Below are 26122 nucleotides of genomic sequence, written 5' to 3' on the forward strand. Positions count from 1 at the left end.
ATTATTCAACAAATTGTCGAAGAAACACATTTTGCACATAGAAAAACTGTAATTCTGCAGCGTTTTACAAGATTTCGGACGAATCTTCGCAACCTAGGAATATCGCAGGATATCTGTTATGTACGGATGACAGATATCATTAACATTTTGACCATATATGGGCAGCGCGCGTATCTGTTGAATAATAATCACAGATATATCAGTAAGTTTCAATAAGTTTTCTAATCATATTAAATTAAATTGCCTTGAGTCTGGTTTGCCTCACTTTCGATAGTGTTTGTATCCATTAATTAATTAGCTGTAGTTATGAAAAAAAATACTGCTATTATTATTTGGTTGGAGACCCCACTGTGGGGCATTTCTTACTTTCTGAAAACAAAATAACAAATGCCTGACAATGACTGAAGGAAGAGGATCATTGACACAGCCATAAACTCAAAGATTAAACCAACACTGTCATCGCCAGTGAGGTATGCATGTTGGAGTAATTTTCCCAAAATATCACTTTGTTTTCAAAATTGAAAAAAGTTCAGGCTCAAACCCTTTTAAAAAAAATACATTCCACCTCAGCTAAAAAATAGACATTCCTAAATAAAACAAGTCAGTGTTATATAGTTTATTGAGTAGACAATCACCCGCTGCATTGATGCCCACATGAGAAACTAAGCTTAGTTAAGGGAAGACATATCTCCAATTAGCCTGATCTGGGAGAAATCTTCAATTACATTGAGTTATATATAATTACTAACAGATGAACCTCCAACACGGACATTTGTTTGGACGTCACGCAATCCCCCACCCCTCCCTTCTCTCTGCTAACATCCGTTGCGTGACGAGGGTGTGTGCACAGTGCCAGTGAGCCACTAAATTCACTAAAATGGCAGACAAACTGCAAGAGTTGCTGCATTTCGTTTTAAAACTTTTCTTCGCTTAAGACTTTCATTTGAACTAAAGATTGTTTATATTCGCTTGGGGATGGCAATGCGATCCTATGGTGGCTTTAATTCAACAGTGAACGTGCGAGCGGTCGATACCCTGTAGACTCCCTGTCGAACTCGATGTTGACAACGGTGTGCGACTAATTAATTCACCGAGCAGATCTGCAAACGTGCAGGCTTTTTTTACAGTAAATACCGTGTTTTAATACTTCCGCTATTGAGATTTTACCGTGAACGGTGTAGCCCGAGTGTTTTAAGGCTAATCGGAGCGCTATTTAGGCTTGATTGAGGGTCTGCAAGTCTGCAGTCTGTATATTATTTTGTCGAACTTATTTTACTCGGCGCTCACTGCACCCTGTCAACAACATTACTTTCAGTAAAATCTCTATGAATTATTTCTCCTTTGCAAAACTTGGGTCAAAATACACATCGAGAACAACTGTAAACTCTAGCCTAAACATAGGATTTCGCCTAGAAAATTATATGGCCTTAAAGTGAATTGCTGAATTTGACTACGTTCAATCGTTCGACGGTTCATAAAACAGAAACAAAAATCTTGAGCAATAAAACATGCACAACAGAAGCACAATGTGATGCTTAAATTTCCCACAATAGTGTAACAAAGCTTCTTACCTTAGGATTTCTTACTACATACAGTTCCCAATGTATCTGTCGACGAGAATTCAGATTTACTAGTTAGTGTTCAAGCAAAGGCGGAAGTGATTTGGTTTGTGAAGGCTCACGGGAAAGCAAGCCGTACTAAACGAAGCGGAAAGAGACGGGGGTGGGGAGGGAAGCAAAACGGGAAAATTTCCCAAAACAAATTAATTGGCCTATTTTCTCGGTTTCAACGAGTTTGGGGATCCTAGGCAGGCAAGTAAAATCTAGTCAAATATGCCGACTTCTGGGACATGACGTATGCGTGACATATTTATTTTTTGGGGACAACTAATAGTACCCTCAAAAATGAATATGTCACGCATATTCATTTTTGGCAATGTGTTAAATAAACCTGCAGTTTGGTTCTGTAAAGTATTATATTAATAGGATCTCTCAAACTAAATGCTGCTACTGGATCTTAGGCATCTTTTGTGCTGAAACAGCTAACTTGGCCAATATGGGTTGTGAAGGGCTTTAATTTGTGAGTTGCCTAAAGTAAGTCCATTCGCGTTGTGGCTTTACGGGAAGCCATTTGAGATTCGTAAGGATGTCACCGGATGACGCTATTTACTTAAGTGGTAAAGACTTTATACATTTGGTGATGGATACATGTGCCAAGCCATCTTGGTTTTCGGGAGAATTGTGTTATTGTTTTATTCCCTTTTTGTTTGAAACTGGCAAGCAATGAGTAGATATACTTTATTTTGTTCCCTTGGGTTGTAGGTGAAGCTCTTCTGTGGACATTACAGGACATGCTTGCGTCCGAGTGCACAGGTCAAGTCATACAGCCGGCCTGGAAAGAGCTGTTTAACTTTATAACTAAAACCATGTTACGTGGAAATGGAGAAGCAAACATCATAAAATAATGTCAATTTTAGAGTTAATATAAATAATTTTTACATACTTTCATTTTAAATCCGTGTATTTCTCTGTTTGGATGTTTTGGAGTGACGTAATCGCTTATGCAACGGAACACGGATCACGGTTAATTTTATCAACGGACCACGGATCGAGCGGCCCGGGTTGTTGGGGTTTAGCTTTGGCCAAAACAAAGTGGCAGTGATAACGAGGACAACTAGGTTGTCTTGTACTGCATAACGAAAGTCTCAACTTAGAAAAGAGTCAACTTACAACCAAAACAGCTCTCTTTAGTTTGTTATCAATCGTTGGAGTCGATAAACTGGAAAACTAAATGGGTCTTTTGAAATGAAGGCAGCTGTCATTTCAAGCGTCCCGTCTTGAGAGCGAATTTCTTCATGTCCTTTAGGTCAGTAGTCACGTGTCTCAGTTACAGTAAGATTTTCTCTTTACACTCGCGGGCATTCGACAACATTGAGTTCCGCTGAGTTCCATTTTTATCAGTTTTCTGATTGTTTGTTACCTTTGGGTGAGAGGAGGACTGGGAGGAGTCAAATTCTGTGTGCAGCTGAATTTTCGATATTTTAATGCATTCATCACTAATGTACAGTATATTACAATTATACAACTAACTATGTATATACGACTAATGTATATTACAATCAAGCGGCAAAAGATAAAATTCTACACCTAAGGTTCTACACCTAACTCCCGAAGTTGTTTTCAGAGGAAGAGAGGGAGAACTTAGAATGATTCAAGGCCAGTCCGTATTAAAAACATCCATTTCCAAATAAAAGTGTGAACAGGGCAACTTGTATCAACTTGCACATGCGCACGAGTGAGAACGGCTAATTGAATGGCCGTAAAACTTTCTATCAGAATTACAATAAATATATCATATACGATACGATATACCTTTTTATTATTCAACACATGCGCGCGCTGCCCATATATGGTCAAAATGTTAACGATATCTGTCATCCGTACATAACAGATATCCTGCGGTATACGTAGGTTGCGAAGAATCGTCCGAAATTTTGTAAAGCGCTGCATAATTACCGTTTTTCTTTCTGCAAAATGTGTTTCGATGACAATTTGTCGAATAATAAAACAATTATCCTGCTCAATCTTGCGGAATATCGTCTGATTTTAGCCAACTCGGCCTACGGCCTCGTCGGCTAAGTATCAGGCGATATTCCGCGCGATTTCGCAGGATAATTGTTAAATATCTGTTCGATTTTCCAAGAACCTGGCGCCCAAGGCCCAAAACAGCCCGGGGCTAGTAAAAGTCCCCAGCCCTCCCCTCAGGCTAGAAGGTTGTCACCCCAGGAGCCCAGCTGGCAGCTGCAACACCGGCCGGGTGCCTTCTACACAGGGAAGCCTGCACCGGTGTCATTCAAAATATTCACAAACTACACAGGTGCATTCCAAGTTCACACAAAATTTCTCAAAGGAGCCTGAACCAAGCTAGGCCCAGCGGTCAAAAGTGATACCCTCCCCTCCCCCCAGCTTTTGACGGCTACCCGCCAGCTGGACACCAGCAGAAAGCCCAAGGCCTGGGCAAGGTCCCCAGACCACGGTTGACGTCAAGCCCCCTCAAGTTAAGGTTGCCCGAGTTCAAGCGAAAACCTGGCAGCCAGGTTTCTGCGAATTCTCTGAGATATATATGTATCAATTTAAAATTCAAAGCCAAAAGCTTATGGGGTCGTGCAGTATTAAAAAGACAAAAATTTAAAATTATCCAATCTACATAAGAATAATGCACCTAGGATTGAAATTTACATCTAAAAAACTAACTACAGGTAAAATTTCAAACAAAATTATACTCATTAACTATACTTATTATACTTACTAACTACATATAAAACTACATGACTGGAATTTAATCCCTTGACCTATTTGACGCAACGCATGAAGTATAACAAATCCTAAAATTGGATTTAAATTCCTTACAACATTACAAGAAAAAATTTAGCTCTATAAGAAGTGTAATAAAAAATGCTAAACAGGCGTGGCAGTGTGACTTGGTTCTAAAATTATAGAAATATTTGCATAACATAAATAGTTTTTCTTCACAAACTTCTGTTTTTGGTCATATACCGTAACGATTCGATTTACGCGCTCGGAGCGCTAAGTTCTTTTCGGTAGCTCAAAGAAGAGCTCAAGGGAGGGCTCTTTTTCGAGACGGGGTGCTTATTTCTTTTTTAACGTAAACATTGATACAACAGCAGATGCTGTTACTCAGGAACTTAAATAACAATGAGGATTCGCCTAGTCATAACACTATCGCTTGTTTGGTTTGTTCGGAAGAGGAAGAAGGCCACACAATTCACTCCACTATTCTACGTCATTGTCCTGAATGTCACTTTCGCAATGAGGGCAACTATTGGAACAGGGGAGGCGCTCATTAAAGAAACAGCACTTATGCGGAAGCGCTGATTAGAAAAGGGGGCGAAATCAGATCATTACGGTACATTTCTTTTAAAAAATTGTTCTTCTTTTCAACAGTAAGTTTCAAACCATTTCTAAGCCCGCGGCATGGTAAGTACTTTGCGAAAGGAAAACGATTCATATTTGAACCAGGGTTGTTCTAAAACCGAGGCTTTCAGATCAAGCACTAAATCCTTGTTTACCTGAAAAAACGAAAACAAAATAATATTAAAGGAAATTTAAAATCCATGAAAAAACATTATAGGACCACACATTGAGTCCCTGCGAAATACCTTTTTTTAATTAAACACCCATTTTTATCCCGCATGCTCAGAGAGAAATACAGCCGTTTGCTTCGTCTCTGAAAAAAAAATGTTTCACCGTTCTACTTGTCCATTGATTGGTCCAGTAATCTTTCCATTACCCAAATGTGTTTTCCCGCTCTCGATATAAAATAATTCAGCTTGAGTAACTTAAATATGTAAGCGAGTGTGTTCAATAAGAGTACACTTCTCATCTATGCGAAATGTATGTACCTCAGTGATCACTGCACGCAGTATAAAAAAAGAAATGGACATATGATAACATTTGCATCAAATAATGCAACTTTAACTCTGAACACTGACAAGACTTGCACCAACTTTGTGAAAGTCTAAAGGCTGGTTCTCATATGATCGCCCCGATCGTCTCTGTCGCCTATGTCGCTTCAAAACGTTTGCTTGCTCCAATCGCCTCAGACTTTAATTTGCAAACGACAGAAGCGACAGAGACGATCGGGGCGATCATATGAGAACCGGCCTTAAGCACTGATGAGCGATACAGTTCAGTTTTACGTTACTGGCCGTTTGCTATCTGTCAGCCAGACACGACAGGCCGTATGTTTCTAATTTGACAAACCTTATACCTTTTACTATTCGTGCTCTTTTCATGTTCTATGCTATTCAATTGCAAAATTTGATAACCCATTCCAGTCTTTTCACAACCTAAACCATCATCGAGGTTGCCTATATACTGAGTTAGGATTTCGAGTTGGACTTTCGAGAGTTGGATTTTTGAGTTGAATTTCTGAGTTGGATTTTCAAGTTGGATTTTTTTGCCGGGATTTTCTGGTTTCGTGGCGGGTTGCTCCACTCCAGTTTGCTTGCGGTTAGCTTTTATTTGTTGGTTAAGGCGATACTATGTCGTATATGTTGATGTTTACAGCATATATACATAAAAAATTTGGTTTATTCTCGGTCAGTACCAAATCTAACTCGTTATTCTTACTCCATATTCAAGTCGAAATCCAACACCGACGAAAATCCAACACGAAAATCCAACTCGAAAATCCAACACGAAAATCCAACTCGAAATCCAACTCGAAAATCCAACACGAAAATCCAACTCGAAATCCAACTCGAAAATCCAACACGAAAATCCAACTCGAAACCCAACTCGAAATCCAACTCGAAAATCCAACACGAAAATCCAACTCGAAACCCAACTCGAAAATCCAACTCGAGATCTAACTCGAAATCCTAACTCGGAAGTAAGTCGCACTCTGTCTCCATGTAAAGTTATCTCGTTATCTTGTTTTGTATAATTAAGTTATACATGTAACATTGCTAACAGTTGTGCAGTAAAAAATAAGACACAAGAATAACTTACGTTGAATGAGTCAGTGGAATTGGGTCCTCTTTCTTAAATCTTGGAAGCGACGATAATGCGTCTGTTATTCTCACTACATCATAAGGAAGGAAACGGCGAGCAAGACGCTGTTTAATCTGAAAAGACCTGTTTAACTCTTCCATCATTGATATCAGGTCCAGCGTCCGCCAGCGCTTGTTAAGAATCTCCAGCATCAAAGTCAAAAACGCGTCATCTTTGGTCCAGGCAGTTACCATAAGAGTTTCTGGCAGTTTGTCTTTTGTCCACATGAGACTAGATTCCTTTTGAATAACAAACTTAATTTTGTCTGGTATTCCGGCAACCAGCTTCCCCAATACATCTTCCAATAACGTTATCCACAATCTCATTACAGTGTCAGGAATGCCCCACTCAAGATCCGAGAATACAAAAACAGCAAACACTGAAAACTTTCCTAAAGAAGAAGCGTCATAAAATACAGAATGTCAGTTTTAGGATGTATAATGCGCCGACGTGGAATGTGAAAAAAAAGATATTCAGTAGTGAAAGGCATTTTGTGTTCTCCTACCGACCACTAACTAGATATCTTGAAATCTGTTTCAATGCCAACACTGAGACCAATCCTTATACATTTTTAGCTTTCTTTGCTGAATAAAGTACAAAGAAAGCATGCGCGTGTTAAGCGCATGTCATAAAACTCCCGAATAGCAGCCCGGTAATAGCACTACCATGCCGTGTAACCTTGTTAAAAGGAATTACTTGCTCGGATTACTGGATTACTGGATTCTGCAGTTCAAGTCAAGCATCGCTATTCACATAACGTTTTGCTTAGACAGACGACAATATAACTTGGCATGGAGTATCTCTGTGTGACTTATAATAACCCTACATTTTTGTTTTGGATGAAAATCTTTCAAGGACCGAAAAATTTCAATACTAGCGAAATTGCTAAGCAATTAACGACCTCAGTGTAAAGTGCGTCCAAATATAATATATAAATAATCAAAACAAAAATACTCTGTACCGTACAAAGTTGGAAGAGATTTAATTCTACAGTAGTCATGCTGTTTGTCCTGGTCGTTGGTCAAATCAGGACGAAACCATCATTTTTTTCTTTTTCCTTTTTTTGTGCTTCAGAAAGTTCTTTCGTCGAAGCGATGAAAGAATTAGATAAACTTCGGTAATTTCTTGACATGCTCTGTCTCTGTTATTCTTTATCTTTGTATCACTGCTATAAGTAACTACGAACTACGAAGAAGTTGGGCTTTATCTGGTGGGACAGAGAATTTGCATGCAAGCTTAAGGACGTTGGAATTGTACAGAAGATGAACCTGAGATAGGTAGATGACATCAATGTTGCTGCAAAAGCAACTGTACCAGGACTGAGATACGTGGAGGGGAAAATTGTCATGGACACCACTAAGTGGAAGAAGACAAGAAACGAGCTTCAGACGAAAGGACTATGGAACTGATAAGGCAAGTTGGAGATGATATCCATCCATCGATAAAGCTTGAGGTCGACCACCCATCGAAGCATCCAGACAAGAAGTTGCTAGTCTTAGACTTGAAGGTCTGGGTCGAGCATAGAGAGAAGGAGGTTCAAGGATCAAACCAGATGGTGTCTGTGATGATGTATGAATTCTACACAAAAGAAATAGTGCCTTAACCCTATTCAGACCGGGCGTTTTTTGGACCTTCTCAGACCCCCCCCCCCCCCCCCCCCCTATGTTACTTCCAGAATATTTAAGCAATCACCATGAAACTTATAGGATGTATTGTACGTCCGAAACTCTTTCTTTTGGCATACGTCACGTGGGATGGTGACGTCACATCACGTGACAATTACGTCATGATGTCAAAACAGCCGCCATCTTGGATCCGCCATCTTGGATTTCAAAATTTTTCCAAAATGCCAGAAAACCACCCAAAATCATTTCAAAGTACTCAAAATGAATAAAAATGTGCTTTAAACCCGTAAAAATGTAAAAATAATGCCATTTAAGTTGATTTTTATTAACAGAAACACGCGAAATTTCAAATTTGGGAAAACATGCCTGTCAAAATGCCTTTGCCATGGTGATGTCAAGTTCCTGACACATTATCCAACCCTACCAATTTGTTGCCAGATAAATTTTAGGAAAACTCAGAAAGTTTGGCAGCGTTTGGTTACATCTTAAAAAAGTTATAAAAGTTCAAAGTCAGCGCGGGCCTCAAAAGCCCCCCCCCTGGTCTGAATAGGGTTAAGCATTGGTTAACGCAAGATCCGCCATGTCTGCGAGAGTGAAGAGGACAGTGCTGTCTCAAGCAGTACTGCGTGTACTATTGAATTGCAGTCCACTTCTGCCCTGGGCGAATGTAGTGGAGAAAGTAGAGGAGATGGTTCTTCGAATGCAGTATTCGGGATACAACAAGAAGTTCAGGTACGAAGTAGTTGACTCTGCTATCAAGGCTTACAGAGCAAGGCAGGAGGCCGAGACCAGAACATCGACCAAAAGGATGGAGGAGAGACCAGAGAGAAACAGAGAAATCTCAGAAAAGAAAGAGGACTGATACAAGAAAGGTGGAAACGAAGCGGTTATATTCGTGCCTGCGACACCTGGATCGCAGCTGCAGAAGGAGTACCAGGAGTACCAGAGAGAAATCAGAAACCAGGGTTATAGGATAAAGGTGGTAGAAAAGACAGGCTAGAAGTGCTAGAGAAGTCCGATCCGTTAATTCAAACGGCAAAGGTGTGGGAGAGAAGACTGCCTGGTCTGCAAACAAGCTGGGAAAAGCCCACGGTGTAACGTACAAGATTGAATGCCTGGGATGCAAAGATAAGTACATTGGTGAGACAGCCAGAAATGCCTATACAAGAGGCATAGAGCACACAGCGGATTTAGAGAACCAAGACGAGAAATCAGCATTATGGAAACATTGCGTAGAGTAACACGAGAAGGAACGGCAAGAATTCAAAAATGTCCGTGAATGGGGTGTATTTTTTTTTTTTTTTTATTTTTTTTTTAATTGAAGAGAATTCATTAGACTTAACAATATTAATTATTAAAAAAGAAGACGAAACAAAAAAAAATACAATATTGATAATACAAAGAAAAATTTACACAATTTCACTACATATAAGTACAAGTACAAAGTTGGTTCACAACAGAATGTTCTAAATACAATTTTTAGTGGAAACAAGGGGAAAAAAGGAAGAAAGTAGGAAAAAAAGCGGGTGGCACATTCTAAGTGGAAACATTTTGAGACGGAAGAGCGCTTAATGTTGTCCATTTTGATCTAAATTTCGACAAGGTGTTGTTTTTAAAAGCGATTCTGCTTTCACAAAGGATTTTGTCTTTGAGAACGAGATAAAAAAATTTAAAGCTTGGGGGGCTGTTATCCAACCAAGCTTGGAAGATGTGATATTTTCCGATTAGAACATGGTTTAAGGCGTAAAATTTAGTACAGTCTGGTTTATAGCCGTACAGAATATCTGTCACGTTTAAAGAACAATTCTCCGATCGTTTCTCGTTCCACCAAATAACAATTTCACGCCAAAAATTTTGCGTAATGGGGCATTCATACAAAAGATGAGCTAAAGTTTCGTCGGGAAAATTGCAGCGCTCGCAGCGAGGTGACGTTTTCAGTCCCATTTTAAAAACACGTTTGTTTGTGGGAAGGATGCCATGAATGATTTTATATTGGAAACATCCATCTAAGTTTGTTTTCTACCGTGACTTTAAAAGGCAATTGGTAGATAGCTTTCGGGGATAGATTTTTTCCGACTAGTTCTAGTTCTATATTTGGGGGTTTAAGAACTTTCAAAACAAAATGTTCGCGAGCGATTTTGGCAGTGACATTAGAGGGTGTTAGGTCATCTCTGTCAGTCTTATTGGAGGGTATTTGCTGAGTATTTGGTGACTGGGGTGTTTGGTAATGATGCCATGCTAAGACAAATCGCAGAAAGCGTGATAATCAACCGAGTGGAAAAGGGATCCCTCATCAACACGAAGAAGGAGTGGAATTATGTAAAACTCCCTAGAGTAGTGCTTGACGAAGTAGAAATATGATATGGCACTCTGTGTGAGGCCTTACATGAAGTCGGTGGACTATCCATCATACACTGCGTACCAAAACATCTAGAATCCAAGATGGCGGAACATGCCTGACGAGGCTGGGATTTCAGCGAAATTTATAGCAGTGATACAAAGATATACAAATATTTTTTAATATTGTATATTTTAACTCCAAAATTGTGCGTTAAAAGAATACCAGAGACAGAGAATGCCAAGAAATTACCGAAGTTACGAGTAAAAGTCTCGCTTGCTCTTTTGGGCGAAAAAACATCCTTTTAAATTATCTCGAGCGCGTGCGACCAAACGTCTTGCTTATATATTTCTTAAAACTTGCTAACATTTATTTTAATCGGCAAGAGTTCAGTTTATTAACCCTCGGACGTACAAGAGGGAGTGGATGCCCCCCCCCCCCCCTCAAGTAAGGTTTTACCCAAATTTTGAAAAGGATTGACTCTACAAATTCTCGTTCGTATTTCTTTATCTTAATTTTGCTGGGCTAAAGTCCCAAGTGTGTGCGTCCAGCAAAAACTGTACACAATTCGATTCCTTTGGTGACTAGGAAGCTAGGAGCTACGTTGTTTGATATATATAAGTGGTATAGGACCACTACCGTGCAGGTTCAGAAAAAAGACTATCGTACCTTTCAAAATGTTAGCGAAATTTCTTAAAAATATGAGCGAAATTAAACATTTGAAAAAATAAACACACTTTTAAATTTCAAAGACATGTTTCGGACACTCTGTATTTATTATCAGTTTGAAGATGTTTCTTTCAAAATATGACGTTTACATGGGCACACGTCTCATTGAAATGGTCAAAGAGGATATCCCGCTCCGTATTGTATTCATGATCGAGCTTTCTACAGAGTGTGGTATTGGGATAGCCTATTCTCTGCAATAAATGTGTCACTCAGGGCGAGGGTCTAATGTGCTTCTCTACTCTTCCTCTTTCATGGATGAGGCGTTCATGTTATTTCCTAACTACATGTAAACGGATGATCTTGGAGAGTCAATAACAGTGAAGTAATGTTTAAATGTTAGAACCGACCACGGAAATCACAATAATGGTAGTCCCTATCTTGTTTGTGCGGTTTCCCCTAGATTGATTCATAAATAAATAAATAAATCGCTGATAGAACATGATCTCGTGCGCGTTGCTCTGTAAAGGGACAATTTTTTTTTGATTTTTTGATTTTTGGCTTAAAAGTACATAACATTGAAGGTTTTGGATGCAATCCTTTAGAGTTTCTACTAAAACAATTAGTCTACTTGCCCTCGTTTTCTTTAGGCGATACTCAACTCGGATGCGCCTCGTTGACTATTCACTCATATAAAACTCAAAATCATAATCTAATTGTTAAATAAAAATCTCCAGCTCATAATCCAATTGTTGTAATACAACATATAGTTAAGTGTAATACGCTGAATAAGCTCGTTTTACAGAACATCACGGCGACTATATTGGTGTCCCCAAACAATGAAAATGATTCTTATGCAAACAATTTCTATTGTTTGATACACCGATGGCTACCGCAAAAAAGATCGATCTATATTAGCGTTAGTCGAGTCAAAGTAAATTGTACAAAACACTTAAACAAAGGTAATGAAGGATATTTTCTTCTTATTATCACCAACCTTCATTGTGTATCCACCTGTCAATGACCGATGTTGCAGCCAACTTTGTCTTCTCTATCTTCTCATATAACTCCTGTTCTATCTTTTGGAACTCCGGTGTTTGCCTCTCTAGCATATACGTCAGATCTACCCACTCCTCCGTAGTTCTGCATTTAATTGTAGTTACTTCGCTCTTGGAGTTAAGATCTTTGAAAAAAGAATTAATCCCTTGTGTGCCATAATTCCAGCGACAAGCATCAATAATCAAAACAGCAGCACTGCTATGATACGTTGTGGGACGCTCAGCAGTTTTCCTCAATTTTTCTATCTCGTGTAAAGGAAGAGCGATCCGCAGCGATCTTGCAGGATGCGATTTCCTTGATTTCTCCAGCAAATCTACCAGATCATACAACTGTAATGCTTTAAACACTTCTTTCATTAGCTTCACAGGTGTGTCCGGGAAGTAATCGAAAAGATCAACCGAACTTAGCCTGTGGGAATCTTTGATTCCAAATGACTGATAAAAATGTTTTCTTACAATTATGTCAGCTTTTAGCCTCATTAACACTTCATTGGTGACTTCTCTACTGAGATCCTTCAAGCAAAGTGTATAGTTGTCATCTGAAAAAAAAAAGAAAAAAGATAAGATAATAATCGGTAAATATATACTATAGCTGTGTAATAACAAAAAGTACTAGGTTTTTAGGTTAACTTTCTTAAACTCGTGAAATTCCTGCCCTTTTATTTTAAAACAGCCTGAAAAAAGATACCCCTTTTGGACGTTGCCTTCCCGTTTAGTCTACCAGGGAGGCTCCCCCGGGTCCGTGCAGAAAGACCAAAGGCCAATATTCTCCCATTACGGACCCGAGCAAGCTTGGTTAATAAGACATTTATTACACGACTGAAAAAGATTTTTATAGATAAAAGCGGAAAGGATAAAAAGAACACGATTTTGAGGGAGGACTCACCGAGTCAGGTTTCGGTCGGAAAAGAATTCCCTAACGATGTTTTACAAACCAACTGAAAAAACGATAGTTTTTTATCAGAGTCAAGTTTATCATTTCACTTTTGTAAGCCATTACAACGCACGAAATCGCGTGGGACTTTTTGGGACAAAAGCTGCAACCTCCTCCCCAGGGTCTCTCTCCCCGCACCCTGGGAACGAGGTTGCAATAGCTGGTCCAATACTTAGAAAATACTGGACCGGTAATGAAGCAATCTGACTGGTTTATAAACAATTATTGGATGAGGTTTTTGTAGTCTTTTTGTGATATCCGGAATAATCAAGGTCAATGTAAGTGTTATCAGCCGAAACCGAAGGCTGAGACCGAATCTAATAATTGTTTTATTATACATTGTTTTTTGATAAAGAAAATAATGAAAAACGATTTCTACCTGTTTCAAAAATTGTGCTATTTCCGGCTGAATGCTTTTTACTCAAAGTATTTCGTAGTTCCTTCCCAATTTTTGTTAGTCATTTTGTGTTTTCTGAGACTTTATTGTCCAACAATTTTTAAACTTAAGTCAAATTATTTCTCGGTTGAAAAAGCGAATCGACGAACTTGAATTTCCTTCGCCGCCAGATGCCTGACACATTGCTCTTAGAATTCATGCATTGCGCGTGCAACCTGCGCTGCGCGGATTCCCAGAATTAGCTGTAGGCTCTTAGCCAATGAGAAGACAGCAAGTTACTACAATGTATAATAATTATAGTTATTGACCTTCAGATTACTTCCGTCGTGTAATATGTAGAATGATGTAATGTATATGAAATGATTCATATATGAACTGCGGATGTATATGAGAGTGATAAATGATCGTCGCAGTGAATTTCCAATTTAAGCAATTGGAATAAAGAAGCCTGAAAAAAAAAATTCAGGGCTTCAACGGGATTCGAACCCGTGACCTCCGCGATACCGGTGCGATGCTCTACCAACTGAGCTATTGAAGCCACACATTGGGAGCGAGGTCAATTGTGAGTTCATATTTTCCCGTGAGAGGAGTGAAATGATGTAATGTATATGAAATGATTCATATATGAACTGCGGATGTATATGAGAGTGATAAATGATCGTCGCAGTGAATTTCCAATTTAAGCAATTGGAATAAAGAAGCCTGAAAAAAATTCAGGGCTTCAACGGGATTCGAACCCGTGACCTCCGCGATACCGGTGCGATGCTCTACCAACTGAGCTATTGAAGCTACACATTGGGAGCGAGGTCAATTGTGAGTTCATATTTTCCCGTGAGAGGAAATTTATCACTCTCATATACATCCGCAGTTCATATATGAATCATTTCATATACATTACATCATTTCACTCCTCTCACGGGAAAATATGAACTCACAATTGACCTCGCTCCCAATGTGTGGCTTCAACAGCTCAGTTGGTAGAGCATCGCACCGGTATCGCGGAGGTCACGGGTTCGAATCCCGTTGAAGCCCTGAATTTTTTTCAGGCTTCTTTATTCCAATTGCTTAAATTGGAAATTCACTGCGACGATCATTTATCACTCTCATATACATCCGCAGTTCATATATGAATCATTTCATATACATTACAACATTTCACTCCTCTCACGGGAAAATATGAACTCACAATTGACCTCGCTCCCAATGTGTGGCTTCAATAGCTCAGTTGGTAGAGCATCGCACCGGTATCGCGGAGGTCACGGGTTCGAATCCCGTTGAAGCCCTGAATTTTTTTTCAGGCTTCTTTATTCCAATTGCTTAAATTGGAAATTCACTGCGACGATCATTTATCACTCTCATATACATCCGCAGTTCATATATGAATCATTTCATATACATTACATCATTTCACTCCTCTCACGGGAAAATATGAACTCACAATTGACCTCGCTCCCAATGTGTGGCTTCAATAGCTCAGTTGGTAGAGCATCGCACCGGTATCGCGGAGGTCACGGGTTCGAATCCCGTTGAAGCCCTGAATTTTTTTCAGGCTTCTTTATTCCAATTGCTTAAATTGGAAATTCACTGCGACGATCATTTATCACTCTAATATGTAGAATATTGTCCAAATAACTTGTTGATAGTTACCAGAGATGTCTTCCATTCCAATATCAGTTGGTGCACCATGTGTTCTTAGCCCACTGTCACTTGTCTCTGTCGTCATACTCTGCGTCTCATAACGGATGTTCTGCAGGTAACTCTGAACAAACGCGTATTTCTCGGGATCAACGTATCTTGCTTCATCTCCAACAGATATTTCCGGGTCTCCCTTACTCTCTCTAGTCTCCTCATCACTTGCCTTGCAATACAAATCGGAATCAGAATGTCTTCGACGGCTCGTTCCAGGTCTTTCAAGCTTTTCAGTTCCCTGAGCTGTGAAGGTAACGTGCATCAACAATGTAAAATATTTTAAGCAAATGAAAGATCATCGCAGTAATGTACTCAACTTAAGCAGTTGGGAAAAGGAAGCGTGAAAAAAATTCAGGCTTGAACGGGAATCAAACCCATGACCTCTGCGATACTAGTGTAGCACTCTAACCAACTGAGCTATCAAGCCAACTTGGAGCTGGACACTTGTGAGTTCGTAATATACCCGTGGATGGAGAAGATATGTAATGAATATATGAAATTCATATATTTGTACTGCGGATATACATTTTAAGCATTTGGAGTACATCACTGCGATGATCTTTCATTTGCTTAAAATGTATATCCACCGTACAAATATATTAATTTTATTTCATAAGGTAAAATATCGTAGCAAAACTAATCTCTAACTTTTCTTTATGGTTGTGTTGGGAGTTCTCATACCACCACCACCCCGCTCCCCCCCCCCCCCCCAAAAAAAAAAAAATGTCCTTCTCGAAAATCATAATAAAATCGTAATAAACTTCCCGAAAGGATAGAAAGGAAAGGTACAATTTTTGAGTTTCAAAAAATGAAGGTGGGCTTTAAATTTTAAGCGGGCATCAGTTGTTTGAATTAATGCGCCTCACAATGGGCCATATTCACTACGCTTTATTTATAATTTCAATAAAAATCGAAAGCTCGAAGTTGTTTTTAAAGTGACAGAAAATTCGTGATGTAGAATTGATGACTGTCGGTTTCCCAAGGCGGACAAATTAACACCACTTCCTAAACTGCCGCCACTTAAAAGCATTTTTTTTTACGCTTTCACGTTACAAGCCATTTTGTTGTTTCTCGGGTAGAGTGAAGAAACTTAAGTAAAACGTAAAGTTCTTACAATCCCTACCACTCTCTTCCTCGTGCCAGCCCAATCTCCTCAGTGCATTTTTCGCCTGTGCAATCTCGGCTTTAAGCTTCTTATTTTCCTCTTCTAAAGCTTGCAGTCTTTGGCTGTCCAAATTCAATTTGTTTTCTGCATGTTTTAGTCTCATCAAAGTCACGTCATCTTCATTTGGTTTGAAGCAAAGAAAAGAGTCGGAGTTCCTTCGACGTCTTCCTTCAAGTCTTTCTTCTTCTTTGATATCAGACACTGAAAGAAATTAAATGAAAAATTATTTTGTAATAAATGAATTCTTCCTGAATTCTGCAATTAATCTATCTAACCTATACAGATAAAACTGTAAATAAATATTTGAATAATGAATACTTGTCACAGAAAGTAAGACTGTAAAATATATACTAAACCCCTACGCCCGCTTATAGTCCCCTTTGATTATAGATTAAACTGTCAGCTCACAAAAACTGTATTTCGGTTATCAGTTTCATCACGCAGCTTTTGTTGCATTAAATGTTTACTTGCCAGGAGCTATTATAAAAAAAATCACGAATATTCATGTCCCAATTTTACGAAAAATTAACGATTTCAGAGACGATTGTGGGAGGAATGTTCATACAAAAATTTTCGTAGGTGCGATCACCTTACCACGATTTTGAAGAAGCATTAGATCAAGATAAGCCTCCTTATACTCTTGTTCATCGATATACACAGACACCTCAACGTTTTCCCCACTCGCCAGCTCTTTGATGTCTTCAGTGACAAGGAATTCTTGAAGGCGATTCTGCAATGTTCCGCTTTTGTAGATGTCCCATAACTCCTTCAAAGCTAAGGCTGTCTCTGCTTGCACTGTGAAGCACAAAGATCCCTCGCTGATCTCAACCAGTTTAGAGTACGAAACCAAAACAACTTTGTTAAAGACTTCCACGAATTCGTCAAGACTGGTGCAGCTACGTAGAGCCATACCACTGGTAACCACCAGAAGACCTCCAGCAATCGTACGTACGTTGCAAACCAGCTTAACGGCTGTTGAAACATGACAATAGGTAAGTCTAGGTACGAAATACAAGCCAGAATAGTATTATGATACTATTTCCGATCTATACAAATTCTATACAAATTCTGACTTGGCTCCAAGGCTTGGGACAATACATAACTTTCGTCGGTGGGCATGAAATGTACGCCAATGTCACATAGTAATGTCAAACACAATCGTAACAGATTGATTGTAGCGTTTTGGAGAAAGGAGTTTCGTTGGTAGTCATTCCAAGCGCGATCCTAACGAAACGAGACTGAATATCTATTTACGCTGTGCAAGCAATTTGGGGGACTGAGCCCCCCAAAATTTTTGTTTGGGAGGGGGGGCTGTCCCCCCTGCCCCCCTGCTCTGGCACCTATAAAGGTAAGGCCAAGTGGCCCATACCCCTGAGGTGGAGCTTATCCTGGTTACTCCCCCTGGATGGGATGCCAGTCCATTTTAGGTACCTCCCCCTCCCCAGCTCGCAGGTAACCCATTTGTTCGTTTGAGCCAATGTCTAAGGATAAGGGGAGCTCAAAGTTAAATTAGTCACTCATTTAGATTAGTTTTCAATTGAGTATTGTAAATCCAAAACCAAAGTACATTACTTTGGCCAATCACAAACTGAAAGGATGCAAACAATTCCAGTGAACTAATCAAAACTTGAAGCAAAGTACAGGAAAACATGTGTGAGGGAGTTACAATTGGATTTGGTTCTACTTCTGGTTGGCTAAGGAAATGGCCCAAGTGGTTTAAGGTCTTTTAAGCCAATCACTAAGTGAAGTAATTAAAAACCAAAACAAACGCGAATTACTTTCCACACTTAAGACAAAACCACTTAAGGACATTGAAACTAACACTCAGAAGTAATTCACAGGGGATATTTTCAGTGCTCAAATTACAAGGCAGTTAATTCTCTTATTTATAGCTTGAATGATGTAAATTTTGGTGTGACTGAACATTGCATTGCAACTGTAGCCTTCAAGTCTAAGAAAAAGCTGTTTTTCCTTGACTGTTGGGTAGTCTTAAAAAAATATCAATAGGTTTCAGTACTACCTTACATTGTTAAAAATGTTTTAATTAGCATGTAAATGACAGAATCATTCAAATATCGGTGGCTAAAATAACAGGCTTATTGCCAACCTCGTTCCCATGGTCTCTCTCTCTGCACCTCCAAGAGCAGGGAGAGAGAGATCCTGGGAACGAAATTGGCTAATTGCCAACTGCCCTTGTAACCAGTTGTCATGGTGATTATTTAAATGTTTGTCCCTATGATAATTATCTCAATAATAATAATAATAACAATAATAATAATAATAACAATAATAATAATAATAATATTTAATTGTATAAATTTATGAAATTAAACGCTAAAAAATTGGAACGACGTTTCGACCGTTCGAAGGTCATTTTCAAGTTAGGTGTTAGAATAAAATTACATGTGTAAATATAGTAAAAGCGCTAAAATATGTACATACAAACAATAGACAATAAGAATAAAAAGGCTAAAAATGGCTAAAAAATAACTTTGTGCGAATGGCATGCATAGTTGTAAAAGATATAATTAAAAACGTAAAGCAAGCGAATAAGACGACGAGAATAAGAACATTAAAATACCTAAAAATATCTAAACAAATAATTTCGCGCGGAGCGAGTCACTCTGTTTGTTAAGTTTCGGTTTCAGAAGTCTAATAAAAAGCATTTCAAAAATCAAACAGTCAAGCTTGCTTTGGCACTTCCTTAAGAGGGCGTCTTTCTTAAAAGCACCCACTCAATTTCGCTTAAAAAATAATTTTGCCTGAAACTCTGTCAACTGAAAGACATTACCAAGGCAAGAACTAAAACAGATATGGTTTGATTTGAAATGATATTCTGGCCGCGTTAGGAGCCATAAAATATTTTCCCTTGTCGGCGCCGGTCACAACGTCTCGAAAATTGAAAAATATGCACTTTACGTAACACTGTAAAATATTTATTTCGCATCATCTAGTCGCAAATTTTATATCAACTTGCTCATAAACCTTTCTAGTTTTACAAGACAGTCACAATTTGCCTCTCGATTATCCTGAAAAGGCAAAATCGAGCGTATTATGACCACTACTAATCGCCTTTGAGCAAAGGCTGTAAATTGGCTTCGATTTAGAGGCTATTTTTTAAATTTTGGGACCAACCTAATACTTCTAGCCTATCCAGCCGACAAGAGTAGTCGTTTATCTACAAATATGTGCAAAATCCCATGTACGTTTTCAATATTTCAAAAATTATGACCGTTTTTATCAGCACATGTACCAGCATTTTCGATTTTTCGCCTATATTAAAATCGACTTCTCTCGAGCAGATTTTGACACACATACAGCCTACCTGCTTCTCATCTCGGCTTATGTCCAACGTTAGACGGTTAACAATCCCCAGATTGCTAAATCTCATAATAACTCCAGCAAATTGGTAGGTATTGCCTTCAAAACTTGAGCACCACGGCATCTATCGAGTCCCTTGTTAGCGAGCGAAAGCCCGAATCCAAGGCTATATTTCGCACTAAATACCCCATTAAACACCGTTTCAGAGCCGTATTTCTTCGAGAATCAGACAAAAGACCCTCCGAGACTGGTATTTAGAGAACATAGCCGTGATTTGAGGTCTTAAATTCCGAAGAAACATCACCATTTACAGTGTACATCTCGACAATCGATACTGTGTGATGCTGTTTCCGCAGAGGTCCGCATAAATGGGGAGACCGCTGCTCGCCTGTGCCAACAACCACGTCTAAATGTTACCATATTTTTTTTAAATCAAAATTTGGAAAGCAATTTCGAGTTTTAAAGAAATCAATCCTATAAATAAATAAACAAACACGAAGCCTCGTGCCAAATGGCCCATACTGTCACAGCTTATCCCGGTTTCGATAGCATTGAGCGGCTAGGAATATTTCTACTCCCTCCTGGATGGAATTCTAGTCCATCGCAGTTCCCCACCCCCCGGCCCTCCCAGCATTATTTTGCCGGTACCTATTTATACAGCTGGGTGGGTAGAGGCGCTATGAGAGTAAAGTGTCTTACTCAAGAATAGTACAACACAGTAACCCTGGCCAGGGATCGAACCCGGACAGTTCGATCTGGAGTCCGGCTGGCGCGCTAACAAATAGGCCACCGCGCCTCCCATATGAATAAATAAATAAATAAATAAATAAATAAATAAATAAATAAATAAATATCATTCGCCGTCTGTAAGATATAGCATTTTGAATTTCGGAGTTTCACGCCACACAAGACTTTAGACGGCCGCCAGAAAGCTGCCACGTTTTCTTAAAAAAAAATTGCCTTATCCTGACATTTTTAATACTCTGGACAATTTTTGACGGATAACTAGAGTACGGAATAATGTGCAGATCTGAGGATGGGCCCTAAGCAAACCGAGGAGCAACGTTAGATTTTCGCCGAAGGTTAAAGAACACCTTACGGCACGGTTTACTCTAGGAGAAAGAACTGGGCGAAAGGCGCACCCTTCCCAAAATGTCGCCGGATGACGAGAAAGATGTCCAATGCCTCCAGGAAAATACCCGTTAACCTGGTAGACCAGGTTAACAGAGAAATCAACGTCTCCCATCCCATCTGCTACGACACGTATGACTTCTGTGAGTGTTACTACAGCAACACGCTTCAAAAATTCAATGTGGTCATGCTGAAAGCCACCTGTAGCCACTTTGGGATTCCTGTAAAATCAAAAGAAAAAAAGAAAATTCTGATAGACAAGCTGACGGACATGATCCGTGAATATGAATGTGTTTCTGACTAAAACAATGTTAAACATCCCATAAGAGTAACAGACAGTCGTTGAGTGGTCTTGGCTTCATGCCTAAACGCAGCTGTGCTTTCATTACGTTAAGTCCTCTCATCCCTCTCATCAAAACATAATGTTAAGGTAGGCAGGCAGGCTAAGAATACCTGTACCATCACATCCTATAGGTGGTTTTCACTGTCATGCCGCGAAAAATAAAACCAAAACTATTGAGTAAAAAAAATCAAGAATATTACAGATTGTAGAAGACTACTATATAAACTACCGTTACTTGTCCAAGTTTCAGAGCTTTACATTATTCCGTACTCTAGTTATCCGTAAAAATGTTTCACGCAAATTTGGAGAGCACAGACACTGATCTGGCATTAAATTCTGCTACAAATCAGAACACCATCACGAAAAAGGAAACATTCAAATAAACACTTTCCGCAAAACCTCGACGCTAAACTGTCCAGAGAATTAAAAATGGCAGGATGAGGCAATTTTTTTTTTTTTTTTTTATTTATTTATTTATTTATTTATTTATTTATTTTTATTTATTTATTTATTTATTTATTTATTTATTTATTTATTTATTTATTTATTTATTTATTTATTCATTCATATGGGAGGCGCGGTGGCCTATTTGTTAGCGCGCCGGCCGGACTCCAGATCGAACTGTCCGGGTTCGATCCCTGGCCAGAGTTACTGTGTTGTACTATTCTTGAGTAAGACACTTTAATCTCATAGCGCCTCTACTCACCCAGCTGTATAAATAGGTACCGGCAAAATAATGCTGGGAGGGCCGGGGGGTGGGGAACTGCGATGGACTAGAATTCCATCCAGGAGGGAGTAGAAATATTCCTAGCCGCTTAATGCTATCGAGACCGGGATAAGCTGTGACAGTATGGGCCATTTGGCACGAGGCTTCGTGTTTGTTTATTTATTTATAGGATTGATTTCTTTAAAACTCGAAATTGCTTTCCAAATTTTGATTTAAAAAAATATGGTAACATTTAGCCGTGGTTGTTGGCACAGGCGAGCAGCGGTCTCCCCATTTATGCGGACCTCTGCGGAAACAGCATCACACAGTATCGATTGTCGAGATGTACACTGTAAATGGTGTTGTTTCTTCGGAATTTAAGACCTCAAATCACGGCTATGTTCTCTAAATACCAGTCTCGGAGGGTCTTTTGTCTGATTCTCGAAGAAATACGGCTCTGAAACGGTGTTTAATGGGGTATTTAGTGCGAAATGTAGCCTTGGATTCGGGCTTTCGCTCGCTAACAAGGGACTCGATAGATGCCGTGGTGCTCAAGTTTTGAAGGCAATACCTACCAATTTGCTGGAGTTATTATGAGATTTTATAGCAATCTGGGGATTGTTAACCGTCTAACGTTGGACATAAGCCGAGATGAGAAGCAGGTAGGCTGTATGTGTGTCAAAATCTGCTCGAGAGAAGTCGATTTTAATATAGGCGAAAAATCGAAAATGCTGGTACATGTGCTGATAAAAACGGTCATAATTTTTGAAATATTGAAAACGTACATGGGATTTTGCACATATTTGTAGATAAACGACTACTCTTGTTGGCTGGATAGGCTAGAAGTATTAGGTTGGTCCCAAAATTTAAAAAATAGCCTCTAAATCGAAGCCAATTTACAGCCTTTGCTCAAAGGCGATTAGTAGTGGTCATAATACGCTCGATTTTGCCTTTTCAGGAGAATTGAGAGGCAAATTGTGACTGTCTTGTAAAACTAGAAAGGTTTATGAGCAAGTTGATATAAAATTTGCGGCTGGATGATGCGAAATAAATATTTTACAGTGTTACGTAAAGTGCATATTTTTCAATTTTCGAGACGTTGTGACCGGCGCCGACAAGGGAAAATATTTTATGGCTCCTAACGCGGCCAGAATATCATTTCAAATCAAACCATATCTGTTTTAGTTCTTGTCTTGGTAATGTCTTTCAGCTGACAGAGTTTCAGGCAAAATTATTTTTTAAGCGAGATTGAGTGGGTGCTTCTAAGAAAGACGCCCTCTTAAAATCTTAAAATTCTTCTCGATGTTGTGTGGCTCCTTTCCATGTTGCTCTTTCACGTGATGTCCGATAGACGATCCTTTGTGTTCTTCGATGCGCTGGTGCAAGTGTCGACAAGAATAGCCGACGTAATCTGCATCACACAGATCACACTTATAATAATAAACAGCGCTTTGTTGGTTTACGATGGGCGGTTTCTGTTCCTTCACTTTAATTGTGTCTTTGATCTTACGGCTGGTGTAAACTGGACGGATCTCGGTGTTTATCTTTCGGCTGAGATCGCTCAGTTGTCTGCGTACTGAGTTTGCTGCTTTTTGATCCTTGTACAGCAAAACAATTCTAATAGGAACTTCTCCTTGACTAGGGACCTGCTGTTGTTGAGGACACGCATTTCCGGTTACAACTTTCGCCTCGACGAATAATATTTAATAATATTTATTGACATTATCTCAAAACTCCTACAGTGTGACTGTATCAAATCTATCAAGGCTGACTGCAATGTCAGTTTTATGCAGGTGGTAGCAAAAAGAATGCTGGTACAGGTGACCTGATGATTATTGCACTGGACTCCAGATCAAGTAACCTGGCCAGGGTCATTGCAGGGCTGTAGATAGCAGGGGGGGGGGGGGCATTTGCCCCTGCCAGGAAACTAAAAAAACTAAGAAAACTAAAGGTGTGCGGAGTTTTCCCCCACAGTGCAGAGTTTGCACCCGTAGACAAAAAATCCTATGTACGGCCCTGCATTTTAATCCCATCCAGAAGAGAAGCGCTTCATGCTTCTGATCCGGCAAGGGTATTTTCCAGAACGCAGTATGCAGACTGCAGAATGATGGCATGGCAGAAATGACAGAACGGTGATAGTTTAATGCCCTAACCAACAAATAAAAGCTAACCGCAAGCAAATCGGGGTGAAGGTAACTGCAAGCAAACCGCTGACCATCATTCTGTGTTCTGCATTCTGCAAAATACCCCTGCCACTACTAGACTGATCAATACTGAGCACAGGCTTTACCTTACTGTACCAAAGTGGAATAATAAAATTACTACAAGGAATGACATATAGCCAATACAAAACTGGAAACTTTAGATGACAAACTCATATTTGGATAGTATTTCTGTTGTAGATATGTCTGTATGTGAAGCTTGTTAGGTTGCTTCCAGAAATACCAGGTTTGCATGTGGTTTGTTAAATCTAATTTATGTCCACCTCACCTCCTTTTATAGATGCTGCCGCCCGCTTCAACGATGAAACGATACCAACTGACTGAGCTGAAATAAAAGCAGTAGCCATTAATATAAATCATAAATCCCTTGGTGGTAAAAACCACACATCGTAACATAAAATACAGGTTCTAGAAGGACAAGCATCGAAAGATCAAAGGATCAAAATGACCAAGTGAAAAAAAGAATAGTTAAATCGATGCTTCCAGAGTAGTCAATGGCTAGTTCAATCGTTTTGTGTACATGTATTATAATTGAATGACTTCCGGCATCACAAATTTGCATAAACCTTTTGTTCTGTTGTCCCGGGCCATGTAATATAAACATCAAATTCAATAGAATACCTTTTCTTTTGATCTCAAACTCCTCCACCTTTTTAAGCAGCGGTCGTTTCTTCATCTGTGTCAGGATTTCTTTCAAAGTGTCTAAGCGATCAATTCCAAGGGAATGATGTTGCTCTAGTTCTTTGAATAACGTGAGTACATCTTGAATGTTCTCTTCCCTGCCTTTCGCTATCTTATTTCTGCACATAAACACCAATCTTGGGAGCTTGTTTCCGTCAAGTTTCTCACTGATCTCGAAAAGAAGATCACTATACTCGATTTCTGACATCTTATGTGAAGGAAGAGATCCTTAGTGGAAGGAAACGGCGTTTAACTCTGCATTGCAAGCCAAGATGGCGGACACGCCAAAGACAACATTGCGTGACAACAAGTCTGCCCGCACCGCCGCACCCACAAAACGTCACGCGACCTGGAGACGGCAAGGACACGCAAACACCAAATACGAATAACGCAGCTCAATTGATATAGCAATGCACCATCATCACGGGTTACAACGAAAACAAAAAAAAGCGAAAACAAAATATAAATACCCTTGACACATGATTTTTTTTTTAACTTAAAGGCTAGTTGTAACTGCAATGATTGGGTTTCAAGCTTCATAAGTTAACATTTGTAAAACATTTGTAAATTTAACAGATATTCATATTTTAATATGTTAAATCCATTTTACATTTTATTATTTTAATTAAAATAATTTCCTTTGGATTCTTGCAATTTTCCTTTTTAATTATTCCAGTCCGACCTCTATTAAGCGGGCACCCTCTATTAAGCGGCCACTTGCTAATATAAAGTCCCGATTTTTTTGTCAGTAAACTGCTGTATTTGATACCTCTATTCAACGGCCACCTCTATTAAGCGGCCGCGGCCACCTTTTAGCTGTCGCAAGTGTATTATTTATATTGATTTTTACCTCCATTAAGCGGCCAGCAAATTATCTTTCCAAGCAAAAGGGTGAAATATCTTGAGCTAAATTTTTTCACGTACTAACCGTTGATGCAAAAACGCCTAAGAAATTTATCAACGATGTTTTGCATATTTGTTTGTACATTATCAACCCGTAGAATTAAATACTGTACATTTTAACTACGTGCCCTTCGTGTTAACTACGTGCCCTTCGCTTAAACTTTAAGCGCTGAACGTTAAAATTTTAAATGCATTTTTCCGGTATCTAAGTGAAATTGAAATCCAAATTTTCCCGGGGGAGCATGCCGCCGGACATCCCCCCCCTGAGTTTACTCACTTCAGGGTTCGACTTTAAGCACACCCCCCCCCCCCCCCCACTCAAATTCGTCCTGCGCGGTCCCTGATTTGTATGCTTGCGGCAAGTACAA

General features: G+C 39.3%; 3 protein-coding genes across 5 annotated transcripts in view; all 3 read right to left on the bottom strand.

Annotated features, from left to right (window-relative positions):
* Window positions 1–25365, bottom strand: part of LOC144630685 (uncharacterized) — an 81591-nt gene extending 56226 nt beyond the window's left edge. Inside the window, exons 1-7 of the mRNA XM_078489058.1 lie at window positions 24792–25365; window positions 24439–24495; window positions 17042–17419; window positions 16406–16648; window positions 15241–15525; window positions 12202–12801; window positions 6534–6966 (exon numbers count right to left, since the gene is read on the bottom strand). Coding sequence (XP_078345184.1) covers window positions 6534–6966; window positions 12202–12801; window positions 15241–15525; window positions 16406–16648; window positions 17042–17419; window positions 24439–24495; window positions 24792–25059 — 2264 coding nt within the window. The 5' untranslated portion in view covers window positions 25060–25365. The remainder of the gene's footprint in view (window positions 1–6533; window positions 6967–12201; window positions 12802–15240; window positions 15526–16405; window positions 16649–17041; window positions 17420–24438; window positions 24496–24791) is intronic.
* Window positions 1–26122, bottom strand: part of LOC144630680 (uncharacterized) — a 109688-nt gene that overhangs the window by 56226 nt on the left and 27340 nt on the right. Inside the window, exon 8 of one of the 3 annotated variants that reach the window (XM_078489050.1) lies at window positions 4137–5089. The exons of the other annotated variants lie outside the window; for them this stretch is intronic. Within the exon in view, the coding sequence (XP_078345176.1) occupies window positions 5086–5089 (4 nt within the window). The 3' untranslated portion in view covers window positions 4137–5085. Of the gene's footprint in view, window positions 1–4136; window positions 5090–26122 lie in introns of those variants that run through there. 3 annotated transcript variants of the gene reach the window in all.
* The window catches only part of LOC144630939 (uncharacterized), a 64349-nt gene that overhangs the window by 11324 nt on the left and 26903 nt on the right, over window positions 1–26122 (bottom strand). The window lies entirely within an intron of this gene.

This window comes from Oculina patagonica, chromosome 11 (genome assembly GCF_052425735.1).
Source record: "Oculina patagonica isolate OP01 chromosome 11, crgOcupat, whole genome shotgun sequence".
Classification (NCBI taxonomy): Eukaryota; Metazoa; Cnidaria; class Anthozoa; order Scleractinia; family Oculinidae; genus Oculina; species Oculina patagonica.